The 15721-nt window shown below is 39.4% G+C and overlaps 1 protein-coding gene across 4 annotated transcripts in view; it reads left to right on the top strand.

Annotated features, from left to right (window-relative positions):
- FAM185A (family with sequence similarity 185 member A) overlaps positions 1–15721 on the top strand; it is a 48115-nt gene that overhangs the window by 28778 nt on the left and 3616 nt on the right. For all 4 annotated transcript variants that reach the window (XR_013928888.1, XM_080391996.1, XM_080391995.1 and 1 more), the window contains exons 6-7: positions 5263–5358; positions 7602–7736. Coding sequence is in view for 3 of the 4 variants with exons in the window: in XM_080391996.1 (XP_080248122.1) it covers positions 5263–5358; positions 7602–7736 (231 nt within the window). In the remaining variant the exon portion in view is untranslated. The remainder of the gene's footprint in view (positions 1–5262; positions 5359–7601; positions 7737–15721) is intronic.

A 15721-nucleotide genomic window follows, 5' to 3' on the forward strand; every position in this document is an offset into this window, starting at 1 on the left:
AGGACAGACCTGTATTTTTTTTTCCCATTGTTCCTGTGCTTTCTTCCACGCCACACCTGGAGAGTGCTGTTCTCCAGGTAGGTTGGAATCTGCTGCTTTTTCTTATCCCTTAGGTATCAGGTTATGAAAAATGAAAGTTAAAAAAAAGGTCCGCTCTGAGTTAATATCTATTGAGTTAATACTTGGTTTTATCATCAGTCTTTGTTTCCATGTTCTCCTTCCCTCTCTGTGTCCTTCTGAATGTAGATTATATAGCATTTTTACTTCTGTATGTGTTCTATAGCAATAAACAATTTTGGTGGTGTTACATTAGGTGTGTTTTATAGCATCTCATATTGTGGCATTGAAGATTTTGTATGTTATTACAGTAGCACTTGAGTTTATATTGTATTTGGAACAATATTTTTTTTCTTTACTCTTACCATAGAATATTTCAGTTGGAAGGGACCCACAACAGTCACCCAATCCAACTGCCTGACCAGTTCAGGGCTGACCAAAAGTTAAAGCATGTTATTATGGACATTGTCCAGATGCCTCTTCAACACTGACAGGCTTGGGGCATCAACCACCTCCCCAGGACGCCTGTTGTGTTTGACCATCCTCTTGGTAAAGAAAAGCTTCCTGTTGTCCAGTTTAAACCTCTCCTGACACACCTTTGAACCATTCCTCCACATCTTCTCACCGGGTACCGGGGAGAAGAGATCAGCTCCCTTTCCATAGCCCCTCCTCAGGAAGGGCAGCAATGAGGTCACCTCTCATCAGTCTTCTCCAAACTAGACAAGCCCAAAGGCCTTAGCTGCTCCTCACGGGACATTCCTTCCAGCCCTTTTGCCAGCTTTGTTGCTTTCAAGGACCTTCACATCCCTCTTAAGTTGCAGGGCCCATGGCATTCCTGCAAGCCCATTTCTCCAGCCTGTCCAGTTCCCTCTGGATGGTAGCATGGCCTTTTGGCATATCAGCCACTCTTCCCAGTTTGGTGTCATCAGCATATTACTGAGGGTATGCTCTGCTCTGTCATTCCGGTCATTAATGGAGATGTTAAACAGGACTGGACCCAGTACTGATCCTGGAGTTCACTGCTGGTTACTGGCCTCCAACTTGGGCTCACAAATAGGCTTTTTTACATAATATGTTGGAACTTCCACAGGAGACTATATTTTTACTGGGGATTTCATATTATTGACAGTCATGTTCCTGGCTAGATGCATGTTTCTCTTCAGAAGTTACTTCCACTCCATTAGTGTCTTAAACATTTAAACTAGTAGAGATCTGTAGCTAATTGGTTTGCAGAGAGGATTAGCACAGTATGATGCAGTGTGTGGAAGAGGATGCATAGATTTGGGCAGCATGTATAGATTGTCAAAGGGGAAGTTCCCATTTGATATAAAGTAGGTCAGGTGCTTATCAAGGTTAAGTTGGACTTGGCATGTCGCTTCAACCCTGCATCGTAATACGGTTAATGATTTTTTTCGAAGAGTAAGTTCTCCAAAAGAGACGATGGCCTTTAAAACCAATTCATAGAACTTTAAAATCAAGGTAGAAGATAAGATCATTTAGAAGTAAAATGAGAATCTGGACAATTTATTTAGCAAACAAATTGTTTTTGTTGAGATGTTTCTTTGCTTTCTGTGTTACATCGTTTTGCCAGGTTTGGATGGTGAGTATGGTAAGGACAGTTAATGAGTTTTTTAGTAGTATGTGCGGTTACCCTGTTTAATGTATACATTTCGGCTTCTCATATTTTTCACGTGACAGTTTTAGAACAGTGAACTAAAACAAGAAAATTGACTAATCTTTATCAACAAATTATACTAGCTAGCCAGTTCAGCAAGAATTAAATCTTCCTTACAGTTCAGACATGTTGGAGTCTTATACTTTCTCCTAGCTTTAACCAATTCATGGTAAGTATTTTGTGCTTTCCTATTGAAATAAACGTTTTCATTGATTTTAACACGACCAATGTCGGTCATTATGTGCTATTAGGAAAAGTAAATGTGTTTTTACTTAGAGTTAAGGAAAGATCATTTGTGTTTATCCATTCTTCAGTCCTTGGCTTTACAAAAGGAAGGAAGAAAACATACTAAATGTTTCAAATGATGTTCCAGTTTTGTCACCTTTGTGGGCCTTTCAGTGATCTTTAACTGGATAGTCTTTCTCAAATTATGTGACTCAGGCCTTATTCTTCAAGCTGTACATATTTTTCATAAAGCTTAACAAAATCTTTGTCAAGGACATCTTGCTTCACTGCCTTTTTTCCCCTTTGTTTTTTTCCCCCTGTACTAATTCTTAAATAGCTGAAGTTGCTCAAGAGTGACCATCTGTTCCATTTCCAGTAGAACGGTTCATCCTTGTATTTCCCCTTGAGTTGTCAGTCCTTAGCAAACTCTTGAGTTCAAACTATGCACTTTCCTTGTTTTTACCATCAGTTATTCACATTGATCTCAGCTAACACTGGATGTATATTTAAAAATAAATTGCCTTAGCTTTGTTGTGTCATACTGGTAAAATGTGCATTGTCTTCATTACTATTTCAGTTACAGGTTTTGTCTTACCAGATTGTGTTACTTAACGTAGGGTAATTTTTCTTGTTGAAACATTTATTTATTTGTCTTGGGCCTTTTTTGTTACATAAGCTCATTCTTGCTGGTATTAATCCATTTTCTGAGTTTTTTTCCCCTTCTCATTAGTTCAGAGTTAGAGACATAAAACTTAAACAGCATATTTAATAGACTTCACAGAAGTACTGAACAACTTTAAGTCTCTTGACATTCTTATTTGGATCTAAGAATTTGTATTTAATATCATATCCATAAAATTATTTCCATAAATCCTTCAATTGTTTCCATAAAATACATTTCATGTTATTTCCGTAGATCAAAGCTTAACAGGTATTGTAATGTCAGCTTCAGTGTTCGGCTAATGCTACCAAAGTTCCCAGTGTTTCTGAAACTTTGTTGTAGTTTCTTCTGCCATGTGAAACTTTCTATTCAGTGGTATACCCTGGGAGTCAAAATCTGGCAAGTCATCTTCCCAAAATAGTGTTCTCCAATAGAAAAGTGTACCCATTTCCCTCGAGGTTGTTTGTTGGTTTTTTGGTTTGGTTTAATTTTTTTTACTTTAGAGGTGGATCTGTGCTGTGCTGAGCCTATGCCTACAGTCCTCTTCCTGCATCCTTTATTTATGTTTATGCCTTCTGCAAACAGAATCAGGTCTTTCACAATATGAGAACTTTTTTTTTTCCACTTTCTTTTTAAAAATACATATTAATTGAAAATCTAAAAAGAACACTTTCTGGTCTTGCAATAAGGCTGCTAGATTTGCAAAAGGCATCTTTCCACTGTCAAGAAAATTGCAAGAGCTGCTTTTGGATTTGAAGAGTCAAAAGAGGGAAGGATTCACTGATTAAACATTGGTCCCTGTAAGGCACCATCAGCTGGTGGTGCCGTACAGGCCACTCACAGTTGCTCTCCCTGGAGAAAGTTGTTGTCCTATCACAGGAAATTTCTTTTTTCATAGTGCAGATAAAACAACTAATTGCATGTTTTTGTTAAAGCAGAAGAGTCAGAGGCCGGATATTTCCGGTATCTGTTGCCAGCACAATCTGTCAAGATTATGAGGAGATTCAGTGACTGCCTGTTACTAAATTTGATTAGGAATATCTGCAAAAATAGCCTTTACATGAAAATGCCAAGCGTTTGCTACCAAAAATGTTCATTAAAAAGGTTGATTCATATCAAACTTTCCTGTTTTAATGACTTCAACTTTCAAACATAAATGTTAAGAACAACCTTTTAAAAAGTCATCAATAAAATGTTTCATTGTCACACAAGTAAAACCTTTTTTTCTAGTTCATTAATTCCAATTCACAAAGAATTAATATTTTTGTCATTTTGGAACAGAACTTCTTTAACATAAAGTCTATTGAGATGGCAGGAACATTCACATCCAATTCTAGATCTTGTTAGCCAAAGATGGTATTAGTTTCTCAGCTGACTAAATATGGATTCGATACTCTTTTATTATTATTATTACTTCCCCTCCAAAGAAATCTGTTTTAGTTGTGGGATGATAGTGCCTTTCAATGGTTTTACTGTTCTATGCAATACACTGATCTTCAGCAGCTGTGCTTGAGATCTGGGATCAGAATAGCTCCAGATGAGTTTATGTAGAGCTAAAACTAGCAAGTGTAAGGCATTAATGCTAGACATCCTTGTTATGATTAATTAAGTTTATTCTCTCATTAAAGTTTTTACTTTTTAAAATGGGAAGCTTCATTCAGGTTTGATTTTGTTATTTTAGCTATTTCTGAAAGTTTGACTGTTTATTTTTCTATGAACATCCAGAACCTGAGAAAATCAGTCTCTCTCAGTATCTCAGGTTTTCTTGTCAATGCTTTCATTTCTAACATTATATCTAAAAAGATATTTCACTCTTTTGTGCATGTATGTATGTAACTTCTCAAGTTGCTTAATTTCTTTGCAATTTTTATCAGCTGTATGTCTGTTCAGTAGTTCAAAAGTTAAGTCTTTAGGACTTCACTGTAATATTCTGTAAATTTATGTATTTAAAACTGGAATACATTGCAAGTAATTAAATATATTTTCAAGTATAAAATTAAGGCTTCTTAAAGGCTTTCTATTTGTCAAAATATTTCTTCAGAAAGTTTTGTTATCCTCAATTACAGCTAAGAAGGTATAGAAGCAAATGTAGGCCTCTATTCCAGGGCAAAGAACAAATGATATTTTCTTATGTATATTAAAGTGCAGTGGTTCTCTCAAACATTGGTTTAAAATTCAGATAATAAGACTTTCCAAAGGCCTGATAGACAATTCTTCTGTGTGACGAGTTGTTACAGTGAACAACTGCTTGTTGTTTGCATGGGGCAGCTTTCTTATGCAGTCTGAGCAAACAAACTCTTTGCAACTAAAATAGATTTTAGTGTTAAAATTTTGTGCTTGATCTTCACCCAGAGATAAACTCATCCTTGTAGAAAGAGGGGAGTGTTGTTGAGGCTGTATAGATGCTACAAGTCCAATAAAAACTGGAGGCCTTTGACCTTGGGACCAGTGTATGCCACAACGCTGGTGAGAGAAGTTTTGTTCAAAACCTGTTTTTCTGAGAGGAGTCTGACATTCAGTAAATGAATATAAGATACTTCTCAAACACAGAAGAATTGACAAAATCAGTTTGAAGTATAAGTAAAGCTTCTAGCAGATTTTATTTTAAAAGCATGAATGGTCCACAAGTTTTTTTCTTTTTAAGATTCATCAGATGGAAGTCTAAAAGCTTCTACACATCATGGGACGATAGATGTTTACGTCAGTCAATTAAGAAAAGTGGATCTGAAATCCCAGAAAGGTTAGCAAAATATTTTTTTTGTGGCAGCTTATGATATACAAGAAAAGGGGTAAAGGAGTATTTTTATTTATCTGTCTGAAAAAAATAGTTGTGATTGTTGGTTATCTACATTCTTTTCCACCTTATTATTAGAAGATGTACATAAATACTTACAATACAGTAAACACTGTAAGGGGCAATGATACTTAAAATGGAGTACAAAATTTTTGTATTTTTCAATACTTTTCTTTTTTTCCTGGCAATGAACCCAGCAGAATTCTGCAGAGTTGACTTGGATTACAGTGGCCTTTTGCCTTGCGCAGAGTTTACTCCATGATGCTGATGTATGTGTGTGCAGAGTAACAACTGGCACACATTTAAATTTCTTTTTTCTACCTTTTCTGGGTAACATCTCCCATTATTGAAATTGGAAGGCAGAATAACAAAGATGAAATGGCTTTGCCCTATCATTCTTTCTTATTTCTCCTGATGATTCACTAAAATTTCAATTCTTAGTTAAAAGCTCAGTCCTAAAGTGAGATTCATAATTTTGCCATTCAGAAGGTATGATACTGTAAATGACAAAGCCCTGAATAAATCTTGTCAGTCCTAGTATTGGGGGAAAGAAAAAAAACAAAACAAAACACAAACCACCAAAACCAAATGCTACAGCATTTTTATATTTGACTTTAACATAATGTCAGGCACTTCAGGTGGTTTAAATGAATTTAGTACCCTTCTCTTCTCTGTAAGCCTGTGCCCTGTTAAAACCTAGCAGTTACTTAGAATGGGAGTAATGAAGGAAATGCATGTAATCACTTGTGTGCTGTTCTTCTGTACCAGCTATTCTGGTTCCATTGGTGCAAGGAAATTTATTTCTTAGTTACCTTTTTGAATCACTTATTACAAGTTTAATGTCTCTGAGTTAGTAGCAAAGAGGAATGTATTTAATAAAATCTAATCAATGTTATTTTCAAAACATTGCCTGACGTCTCTTCTGGCAGCTCAGTTTAGTGAAGGCAAAGTTGAAGTTCTGTTTTCATTTACCCCATAAATTCAGAGTAACTGCTGACAGCTGCAGTGTAGAAAATGTCCCATTTGTGATAAATTAGCTGCATGTGTGTTGGATTTTATGAGTCATGTCACTGAGCAACTCTCCAAGGAGGACCCAAAGGTGAAGACCTTTTCCCTTTCTTGTCCTAAGGCTTTTGTGTATTCAGCAAAATTTAGGCCTAAATTATACTGACAGTTATTTGTTCATCAGGACTGTCACAAGCAAGTGATCCTGCTGAATTCAAATTACATAGCTAGGATGGCTTTCTGACTGCTACATAGTTGTTATAACATCAGTTTTCTTATGTTCTGCTTCATCTTTTGGAATGTATTTAAGGAAGCTTTTTTAAATTTTTCTAAAGCGAATATTGGAATTGGGCAAAAACTAGAGGGCACGAATACAGAAAGTATATTGTGAATTTTTGTTTTAATGTGTAGGGTGCGGCTTCCAAACATTGTGACTGAGTAATTCCAGATATGCATAATGTGGGCAGGTTGGGGGCCCAGCATCTGCCTTCAGTCTGATGCAAAGAACCACATATTTAGAGGAAGTAAAAGTCAGAATTTCTGTTACTAATATCAAGGATAGGATTATTTGGGCCACCAAAGCTGCAGTTTTTCTAGTAATTTACATTTTAGTGATACATAGTCTTAACTGGTTAGTCACTTTGGAGACTGCATCTGTTCAAGGATGCGAACAGCTGGCTCTGTGCAGTAAGGCAAAGACAATTGCTAGCTAGCGTTAACAGTATGTAAGCTGCATCTCATGATTCAGAGGAGCAGTTCTTTCATAATGTGCCACGCAGTGGCTGGATTAATCATCAAACCCAATCCTTGTCTGCTCGGGAGTGTAAATACACAACTAGAAGATTAAACTGAAGTCGTAATACTTGTAAGATCTAAAAAAAAAAAATTCCCTTGATCATTCTGTTAATAAGATTCTCTACTAAGAGCTGTTGCTAGCAGTATATGTCAACATTCATTTTCATGTCCGCCAGGGAAATACTGTGACACCATTTTCTGCATGTGACATACAGTATTCTGGTTACAATAAATGAAAATATTTTCACTTATCCTTTTAGCGGCAAAAAAAGAGGTTATTGTGTCTGAAGGCTCTTAAAAAAAATTGATTTGTGTTAGCTACATAATTGCCTGTTTCATGTTTTGATCTCAATGTTTAACTAACTAACTTTCATTTAAATTTCTACCAGGCTCAATTATAGTCAAGGTACCTGCCTCTCTCAAAGCCTTTTTACAGTTATCTGGAAGAAAAGTGGATGTGAGCTCAGAGATCCAATTAAAAGAAACACAGAGTGCCTCCAAAGATGATCACGTAACTATAACTGGTAAGGCTTACTAATCTTGGCTTCCAATAAATGTCTGTCTGGCCTTAGTCAAAGGCATCTATGTTTCCTTATGAGTTTATTGCTCTTGGCTTCTTGTTTCATCTGTTTCAGGTTCAAATGTTTCCTTGTGCCATTGTACTCCCCATGTTACTAGATGACTCTTTCATTTGGTTTCATAAATGTCTTGTGAATGCAAACAACTGCTTCTCTAACAAAATTCTTAGAGCCAAATTCATCCTCAGCATTATTCCAGTGGATTTGTGGGAGGTAATCCAGGGCTGAATTTGGTCCATTGCTTTGCAGTCTTAGACAGTCACATATAATAAATTGCCAGGGAATGTCTCTTAAAAATATAATGTAAAGTTTGCTCTGTCTGTCTCTGTTGGGTGGGAGGGAGAAGTAAAAGGAGTGTATGGCACGTTCATAAATGTACAGTGTAAATGTTAAACAGTGCAGGATAGCCTGGGATGGGAAATGATGGGAGATAGCTAGGAGAAGAGCAGAAGCTAGAACACGGAGGAATAGAGAGTACATGCAAAGGTGCCTGCAGTTACTGGAAACATTCTTCTAATGCATTTAAGACTGAACTCGGAAATCCCAAGTCTTGCTGTTCCCTGCTTTAGAGAACAGTTGGAGAGTTCATTGTCAGGGGGTGTATTTCTCTTCTCCTCTCCAGACGTGTCTATCTAGAAATTAAGGCTGTTGCTGTTGCCAATGACTCAGTTTACTCAAGAGGAAACATTAACGTAATGTGTCTGAAGGCTCCAGCTTTGTTTTTGAATGTGTTATGTCAGTATGACCTGATGCGATAGCAGAGTGGGTGAGGCTTTGGGTTTTTCTTTGGTTTTAAACCTAAGAAAATATGCATAAAACTTATTTTCCTCCCCCAGTGTAAGATGATCATCTCGTAGTCAGGAGACATGAGATGTAGGTAACTTTAATAGGTAGCCTGCTTGTGTAAAATAGTAGGTTTGAAATGTATAGGCATATCTCTTCCTGCCTTGCACAGTAACCAGCCTTTAAACTTACTAATGGTTATTAAACACAATTTAAAAACCATGGTTAGAAATCTGAAGGACCTGGAGGGACCCCAAATCTGGCAAGGCTGTATGGAATGAATGGCCTGGAGTAAAACAACACTTCTCCCAGTGAATGAGGACCACTGGCCCGTCAAGCATCTTGTTGCTTTGGAAATGTGAAAGATAAGGGTGGCGTTTCAAATACACACAGCTGAATGGCTCGTCTGGTTTCACGACCCAGTCAATCTTTATGTAGGACAGTCATCGCTGAAGTGGATGCAATTTTTCAACCCACTGTTCTGTGTGGACATTATCTTGGCAGCTGAGGCCAAAAGCAGCTCTGATTAGTTAACCTTCACATGTACGTATCCCAAAGGCATGGAGATCAGCAAGGATTATGCAGTGGCAACAGCCTTAGGCCACTGATTATCAGTTACAGCATTGCACAAACAATTTATTAAACATAAATCTAAATTCATCGCAATACAGGGGAATGAAAAACAGACCCTGGAATAGATTTTCTGCAGGATACAATTCAAAGAAACTAGCTCTGTCCTGGAGTGATGTATCTTTATCTGTCAAATACCTGGCATTTGGCTTTCAGTGTTTTCTGGCACAATGTAACCGGTGATGTGTAGCAGGGCTCTCCTCCCTTTTCTTCACTGCTCAGTAAGAAGCAACAAACCTGAAGGGAGATCAAGCAGTTGGTTTTAATATGTTTTACTCCTTTCCTTACCATTTTGAAAACAGTGTCTGCCCTTTCTTTGCTGAGTCAGTAACATTTGTTTGGCATGGCAAGGGAGGTACGTTACCCTACCCCATGAGAGGATGGTGTCTGTCTGTAGGCTGAGCACTGCTCCCCTTGTTCTCAACAGTCTCTTCTTAAGTCTGTATTTAAGAATTTTCTTCTAAAAGAAGATTCTGAACTAATTAAAAATAATTTAATACTCTTTTCTATATGATGAAAACATTATCCACTGTTGAACTTCTAGGTACAGTGTTGTACTGGGTTCGCGCAGCAGGTTTGGGTATGGGGGGCCGGGGGTGGCCGCTGTGAGCAGGTGCCCGCAGCCCCCCCTACCCACCAGCCCGTGCCATCAGGCAGGGTTAAATCCACTATGAGCATCTATAGCTGTCCTGCTGCTGCAACTGAAGAAATATAAAATAGAGAAGAGGGGGTTTGCCAAGTGGAAAAAACCCTCTGTATCACAAGAGCAAGGCAGTTCAGAGCTCAAAGGTTAGTATAAAAATAGATTTTTCGGAAACTGGCCAGTTCTCATGTGGATAACACAGGAACTAGTTGCTTTCAGGGGGCTTTACTTGCTTCTGGGAATATTGTGAGATGTTAGAGAGGAGGCTGTCAGTGGGAAGACAAAGTAGAGTTCTGTGACTTGGGTAAACGCGCACCTTGTCTGTTATCTGCTCAAGGAAACCCTTCCCTGCTGCTGTTCCAGTGGTTATGATGTACATCGTCACCCTGCTTCATGGCTCCCATTTCCACACTGAGTGAGCAAGTCAGTACGTTACAATCCCACAAGCCATCATATCCAGGGTTTTGCAAGATAGCCAACAAATAGAGTGGGATTTTTTTGTCAAAGCAAGATGATGAAAGCCTGGAGTGAGTGCTGTGGTGGCAGAGTGATGAGGAGCGTGACAAGGTGTTTTGCCCTTTTAGAAAACGTAGGCACTTTGCTGCAAACCTGGGACACTTGCTGAGAAAGGGACGGAACTAGAGAGCAGTACTGGGGAGTTTACTCTTCAGAGTAATTTGCAAGGATAAAGCATCTGTTTCCATTGACATCAGAAGGCGCTGTTAGAAGAAGTATGTATGGGATAATGAAATCTGTTATAAAAACAGAGGGGTTTGTCCTAACCACTGGTCCACCTTCCATCTGTGAAAGTGTTTGTTAGAGACTCTAGTTTGAGAGTGCTTGAATAACTCCAGTGATTTCTGATGGTAATCATGTCAAGGCATTCTTTTCCTTTCCCTGGCAGAGGGCAGCCCTTGCTGCTCGATGTCTCTGCCTTCCCTGTGTCTCCAGGTCTGCCGTTATTCTTACATCAGCTGATCTAAGAAGCCCGTAGAGATCATTAACTGTATCTGGTACTACATATGGTAAGAGGAAGGAAGTTGCAAATATTTAAGCAGAGAATGAGCTTAGGAGACTGTCATATAATCTTGATTTATGTGCTTTTTAGGCCATTTTTCCAACAAATTATTTTAAGTTCAAAATGTGAAGGTAGGAATAACTACCTGTGTGGTCCCAAGAGGAGGAATATTTCAATAAAAACATCAGTAAATGGGAAAACAATTATGTTACACAGTTGAAAAAAATATAGTGTATTAACACAACTGTTCTGCAAAACTCAAAATAATCCCTTGGCATTTACATGGCATTAGTAATACTTTGCTGGAATGTGTCCAATTTTGAGTACTGCACTTCAGAAAAGGATATGGACAACTGTTAGAGACAAAGGAGAACACATGATCAGAGGCCTAAAAACATGATTCATGAGGGAAGACTAAAAATAGTGTTGTTTCTGTCTAAAGAAGAGAAGGCTGAGAGAAGGTACATTTTTCCAGTATGTAAGAAATTGTTGCAGAGATGAAAGAAATACGTTGTTCTTTGTCCACAGATGATAGGGCTAGAAATTATGATTTGACGTTACAGTAAAGAAAACAGAGCTAAACAGCAAGATAAACTTTCTGGTAGTAAGCATTTGTCTGGTGAGGCCGTAGGACTGTCAGCACTGCAGGTTGCGAAGAACAGGCTGGGTGAGCGTGTCAGGTTAAATGCAGTGCATCCTCAGGAGGTTGCTTTCAGCCCTCTTTTCTCTTCTCTGAAGCTCAGGTGACCAGCTGCTCCCACCCACTCCATAGTAACTCAGCGGCAGGTTATGAGGCATGTGGGTGGATAAATGTGGGGAGTAAACGAGTGCAGCCAGTGGGCACGTTTCTACCCGCTGTCGTTGCCAGCTTGCGTGTTGACAACTGTAAGCTCGCTGGAAAGAGTCTTGCAGTCATCCAGAGACTTTCTTTGGATCCTTGGAGCTGATGGTGTCAATTTCCAAATCTAATTGTCTGGAATATAACCCCCTTTCTTAAACAGTGTAAATCTTCCATCTCAAGAGTGGTGCCAGGGACTCATCTGATTCCAGATCTTTCTCCATCCCTGGCCCCAGTTCTAGTGCCAAGTTCATCTCTGGCAGCAACCTCTGACCTGATGCCATCCATCTGCTTGGTGCCAAGTGAGCTTTTAACTTTGGCAGTCACTTACTCCATCTGGTTTTTGGCACTTGTGTGAGTTTCCTTGGTAAAAGTCCCACAGTGTCACAGGTGCTACTCAGAGGCTGTGGATGTGGGTTTGTAGGTAACTGTGTCTCCCTGCTCTTACTTTCTCAAGTTGGCGAACCAACCTCTTTGCATTTGTCTGCCCTTTTACAAAGAACGTACTCTTTGGGAATTAGTGTTCTCCCCCAAGTTGAGACATACCGGCTCTGTATGTCATCCAGCGTGACAACAATTGCAGCAGTTAACAGGATTTTTAGCTTTTGGTGCTAATCCCACCCCATCGGCAGCACTAGAGCTTTGCAGAGCCACACCTGAACAGTGTTCCTCTGAGCCATGCCTCCTGGGTATGCACACGGGTAACAGGGCACTCTCTTCCGTGTTAACTTATGCCTTCCCTCGGGTGTCTGTCCTGGGTATGGAGAGGAATCCCCTGTTCTCTTCTCTAACCTCTTTTCTCCCCTGAAAGTTTCCAGGTATATGTTGCCTCTACCTTATCGGTTGATCCAGCACCCAATTATTCTTTTGATCACTAGGGACTCCTTAGGTGCCCTTCCTCTGTATGTGCCTCTGGAGAGAGTCAGCCTGGCTGATCAGATCCCCTTGAAAAGATGGACATTGATATCGCCGGTATTTCTGATTTTTCTGGATTTTTCTTTATAACTAAATACTTCAAGTGTTTCTACCCTGTCTGGTCCTCCAGGTAGATTGTAGTGAGAAGCACCTTTCTCCTTACAATGACCATTCACTCGGGCTTGCGCTGAAATAGTAAGACTTTCCCATCTGCCTGAGGTTAGATCTGGATTCCACTCTGGAACATAGGGGATTTAGACAGATGTCTCCTACCTTCAGGAATAACTTCTCACTGCTCACACAATGGCTCCTCATACAGTAGTGCTGGGAGAGTGGCCTATGAAGTGCTGTGGACTTACCCTTTAGGATTGCTTCAGAGCCAGGGTGCAAGGCGGGAGCTGACCGCATGAGTCTCGTATACCACACACAAAGCTTTACGGATGTGTTTAACTGCTCGCATTATCAGAAATTCTATATTGTTTACATTAAGGTAATGTCTGTGTCTTTAGCTGCATGGAGTTCCAGGGTTAAATACAAACACAGCTGAATGGGCAGTGAATAATGTGAGGCAAGCAGCTTGCCTTTAAAAGGGAAGTAACTGAAAGAGCTTGTATTATGTCAGTCTGCTGAAACTGAAATTTTTCCTGAAACTTAACAGCTGTACAAGTGTAGCCCTCTTCCTCCCACTGTGCAGCTGACTTGGTCTGTTGCATTCAGAGTCACGGTTCTGATCCCAGGAGTAACACTATCCACTGCTGCGTCCCTCCTGGTTTTCTCTGTTCTCAAGGCACTTCTTCAAAACTTTTCTTCTTTCCTAGAAGCAATTTTTATTGACTGTTTGCCACTAGAATTGAGTGGGAAGAGCTTTGTTTTATGGTGTCCCTCTAAACACTGTCCCTCTGTGAAATCTCGATCCTTAAGCAGTATCTTAACAAAAACCCAAACCAAACTAAACAAAAAAAAAAAAAAAAAAAAAAGGCAAACAAAGGCCCAGGTTGTATCTGGAAAACATTACATTCCTTCAAGTCAAAGAGAAAGTTCATCCAACTTTTTATAAAACACGTTAGATGAGATGCTATCCTACAGACTTTTATTGGTTTCAGCTTGCATTTAACTCAAGCTGTTCACAACCTTTTTGAGATAGACCACTGTCCTAACCCAGTGAACAACATCTAAAATATGCCACTCTGTGTTTTATGATACAAATATAGAGCTCTAACCTCTCCAGTCTCCAGGAAGGCAGGTCACACAGTACTTGACTGTGTGAAGTTCTGCAAAGGTGTGCTCTGCCGTTAGAATACCACACATGAAAAAAACCCAAACCTTTTTCCTGGGCGTTATACCGAAAAGGTGGCCATGCAGCATATACCAGTGCATCTGTCTTCTCTCATGCCATCTTGACTGGTGGGTTTTGAAATGAAATCCTTTTTCCACCCACCCTACCCCCCATTCTCAATCCAGCAGGCTGGCGGCTTTTGTGATTTAATCATGCTAGCAAAGTCATCCTCAAAATCCACTGATGTTCCCACAGTATTCAGAGTACAGGCAGTGAGTACATCAGAAGGTCTCCAACTAAACCTTGTTGCTTGATTTGCACCTCATACACAAAAAGCTATTTAAGTATCTTAAGCTTGGTTTGAACCTGCTACTGGTGATAGGCTTAATAACCTTAAAATTTTGAGTTGGAAGATCTTCATCCCTAGGGAGGGGAATTTGACACTCGCTTTCCTGCAGGCGGTTTGATATTTTCTGCATTCTCTTCACAGGCAAATCTCCAAAAGAGGCATAAGGAACAAAACATTTTTCGAAGTTCACATAGCAAATGCAAAATGAGAAACAGAGTTCAGACAACAACTGAGCTTTAAAACAGCTCTTGTTAACTTGATGTCTGCATTTCTTCAGAACTCGTAACTTTTCAGCAAAAGTACAGCAGGGTATAAGCGGTGCATGAAACTTCGTTTACAGGGCTGATTTTGTGCTTCAGTGTTTGTTCCTTGTACAGAAGTACAAGCCATAGGGACAAAAACATGAGAGGGGAACTTGGACCAAGCACTTCAATATGCACTTTCTGGAAATACATCGCTTCCCTATTGTGTCCTCTCTCTTTAGGGGAAAAAAAAAAAAAAAAAAAAAGCTGTATTTTCAGTGTTCTACAACTCTGTTAAGGGATCAACTGAAATTTTCCTTTACACTTCTTGTTAGTTCATTTTTTTGACCCCTGGAGGCTGTTTCCTATTCAAAATTCAGACTGATCTATTGTTCTAAGGGCTACCTCTACTTAAAAGACAGGCTTTGTTTTCATTTCTGTTCTTTATTCTCTGGTACAATACCGTTGCAGATCAGTGATTCAGGAAAGCTTTCTGAGGAACTGAAGTTTCAGATTTTAACAGATTCTATGTACAACACATTTGTCCAACTCTGTGATGATCATCATAGATTTAAGTGCATAATTAGATGGGGAGTAGAACTGTGGATTCTGCCTTACAGTAGGAATGATATTAAGACTGAGTGTGATGGCTCCAGGCAGCAGCAGTCTCAGTCGGGAGTGAAGAAATTTTACTAGGACATTCACATGGAGATCCTGAAAGGCGAGCTGTAGTCTGGTAGCAAAGGACACTGAAATACCTCTTCATTCAGGGGGAGAACTCTGTCACTGTTGGACTCCTCTGAAAAACCTATATTTCTATATGGTACCTCAGCCTGCTGGTGAGTTCATGTGGGTTTGGCCCGTAACCTTAAATTAATCCCACTTAAAAGTACCGAGGCACTGAAACACTACTGAAACATCCTGGCACATAGGTTTGAGTTGTGGAAACCAATGCAGTGATGTCAGTTGGAGTTTTGCCACTGTTTTTGATGTGGCCAGAATTTAACCTCAGCTGTGTTACAGGTCAGAGCAGAGCATGTTGCAAAGTTTCTTCAGAATCTGCTTCCCTGCCATCCCTTATGCTATTCCAGGCTCAAATTAAGTTCTAAACTTAGAATTCACTTAGTCACACAAACATTAAATAATAATAAAAGATGTTTTGTAAAGATAAACCAAAGCGAAGGTTGATCTTGTGATAAAGGCACTTGATTTGGGACTTAAAAGATCCTAGTTTTAT

The sequence above is a fragment of the Falco punctatus genome, assembly GCF_963210335.1.
Source record: "Falco punctatus genome assembly, chromosome: 6".
NCBI classification, from domain to species: domain Eukaryota; kingdom Metazoa; phylum Chordata; class Aves; order Falconiformes; family Falconidae; genus Falco; species Falco punctatus.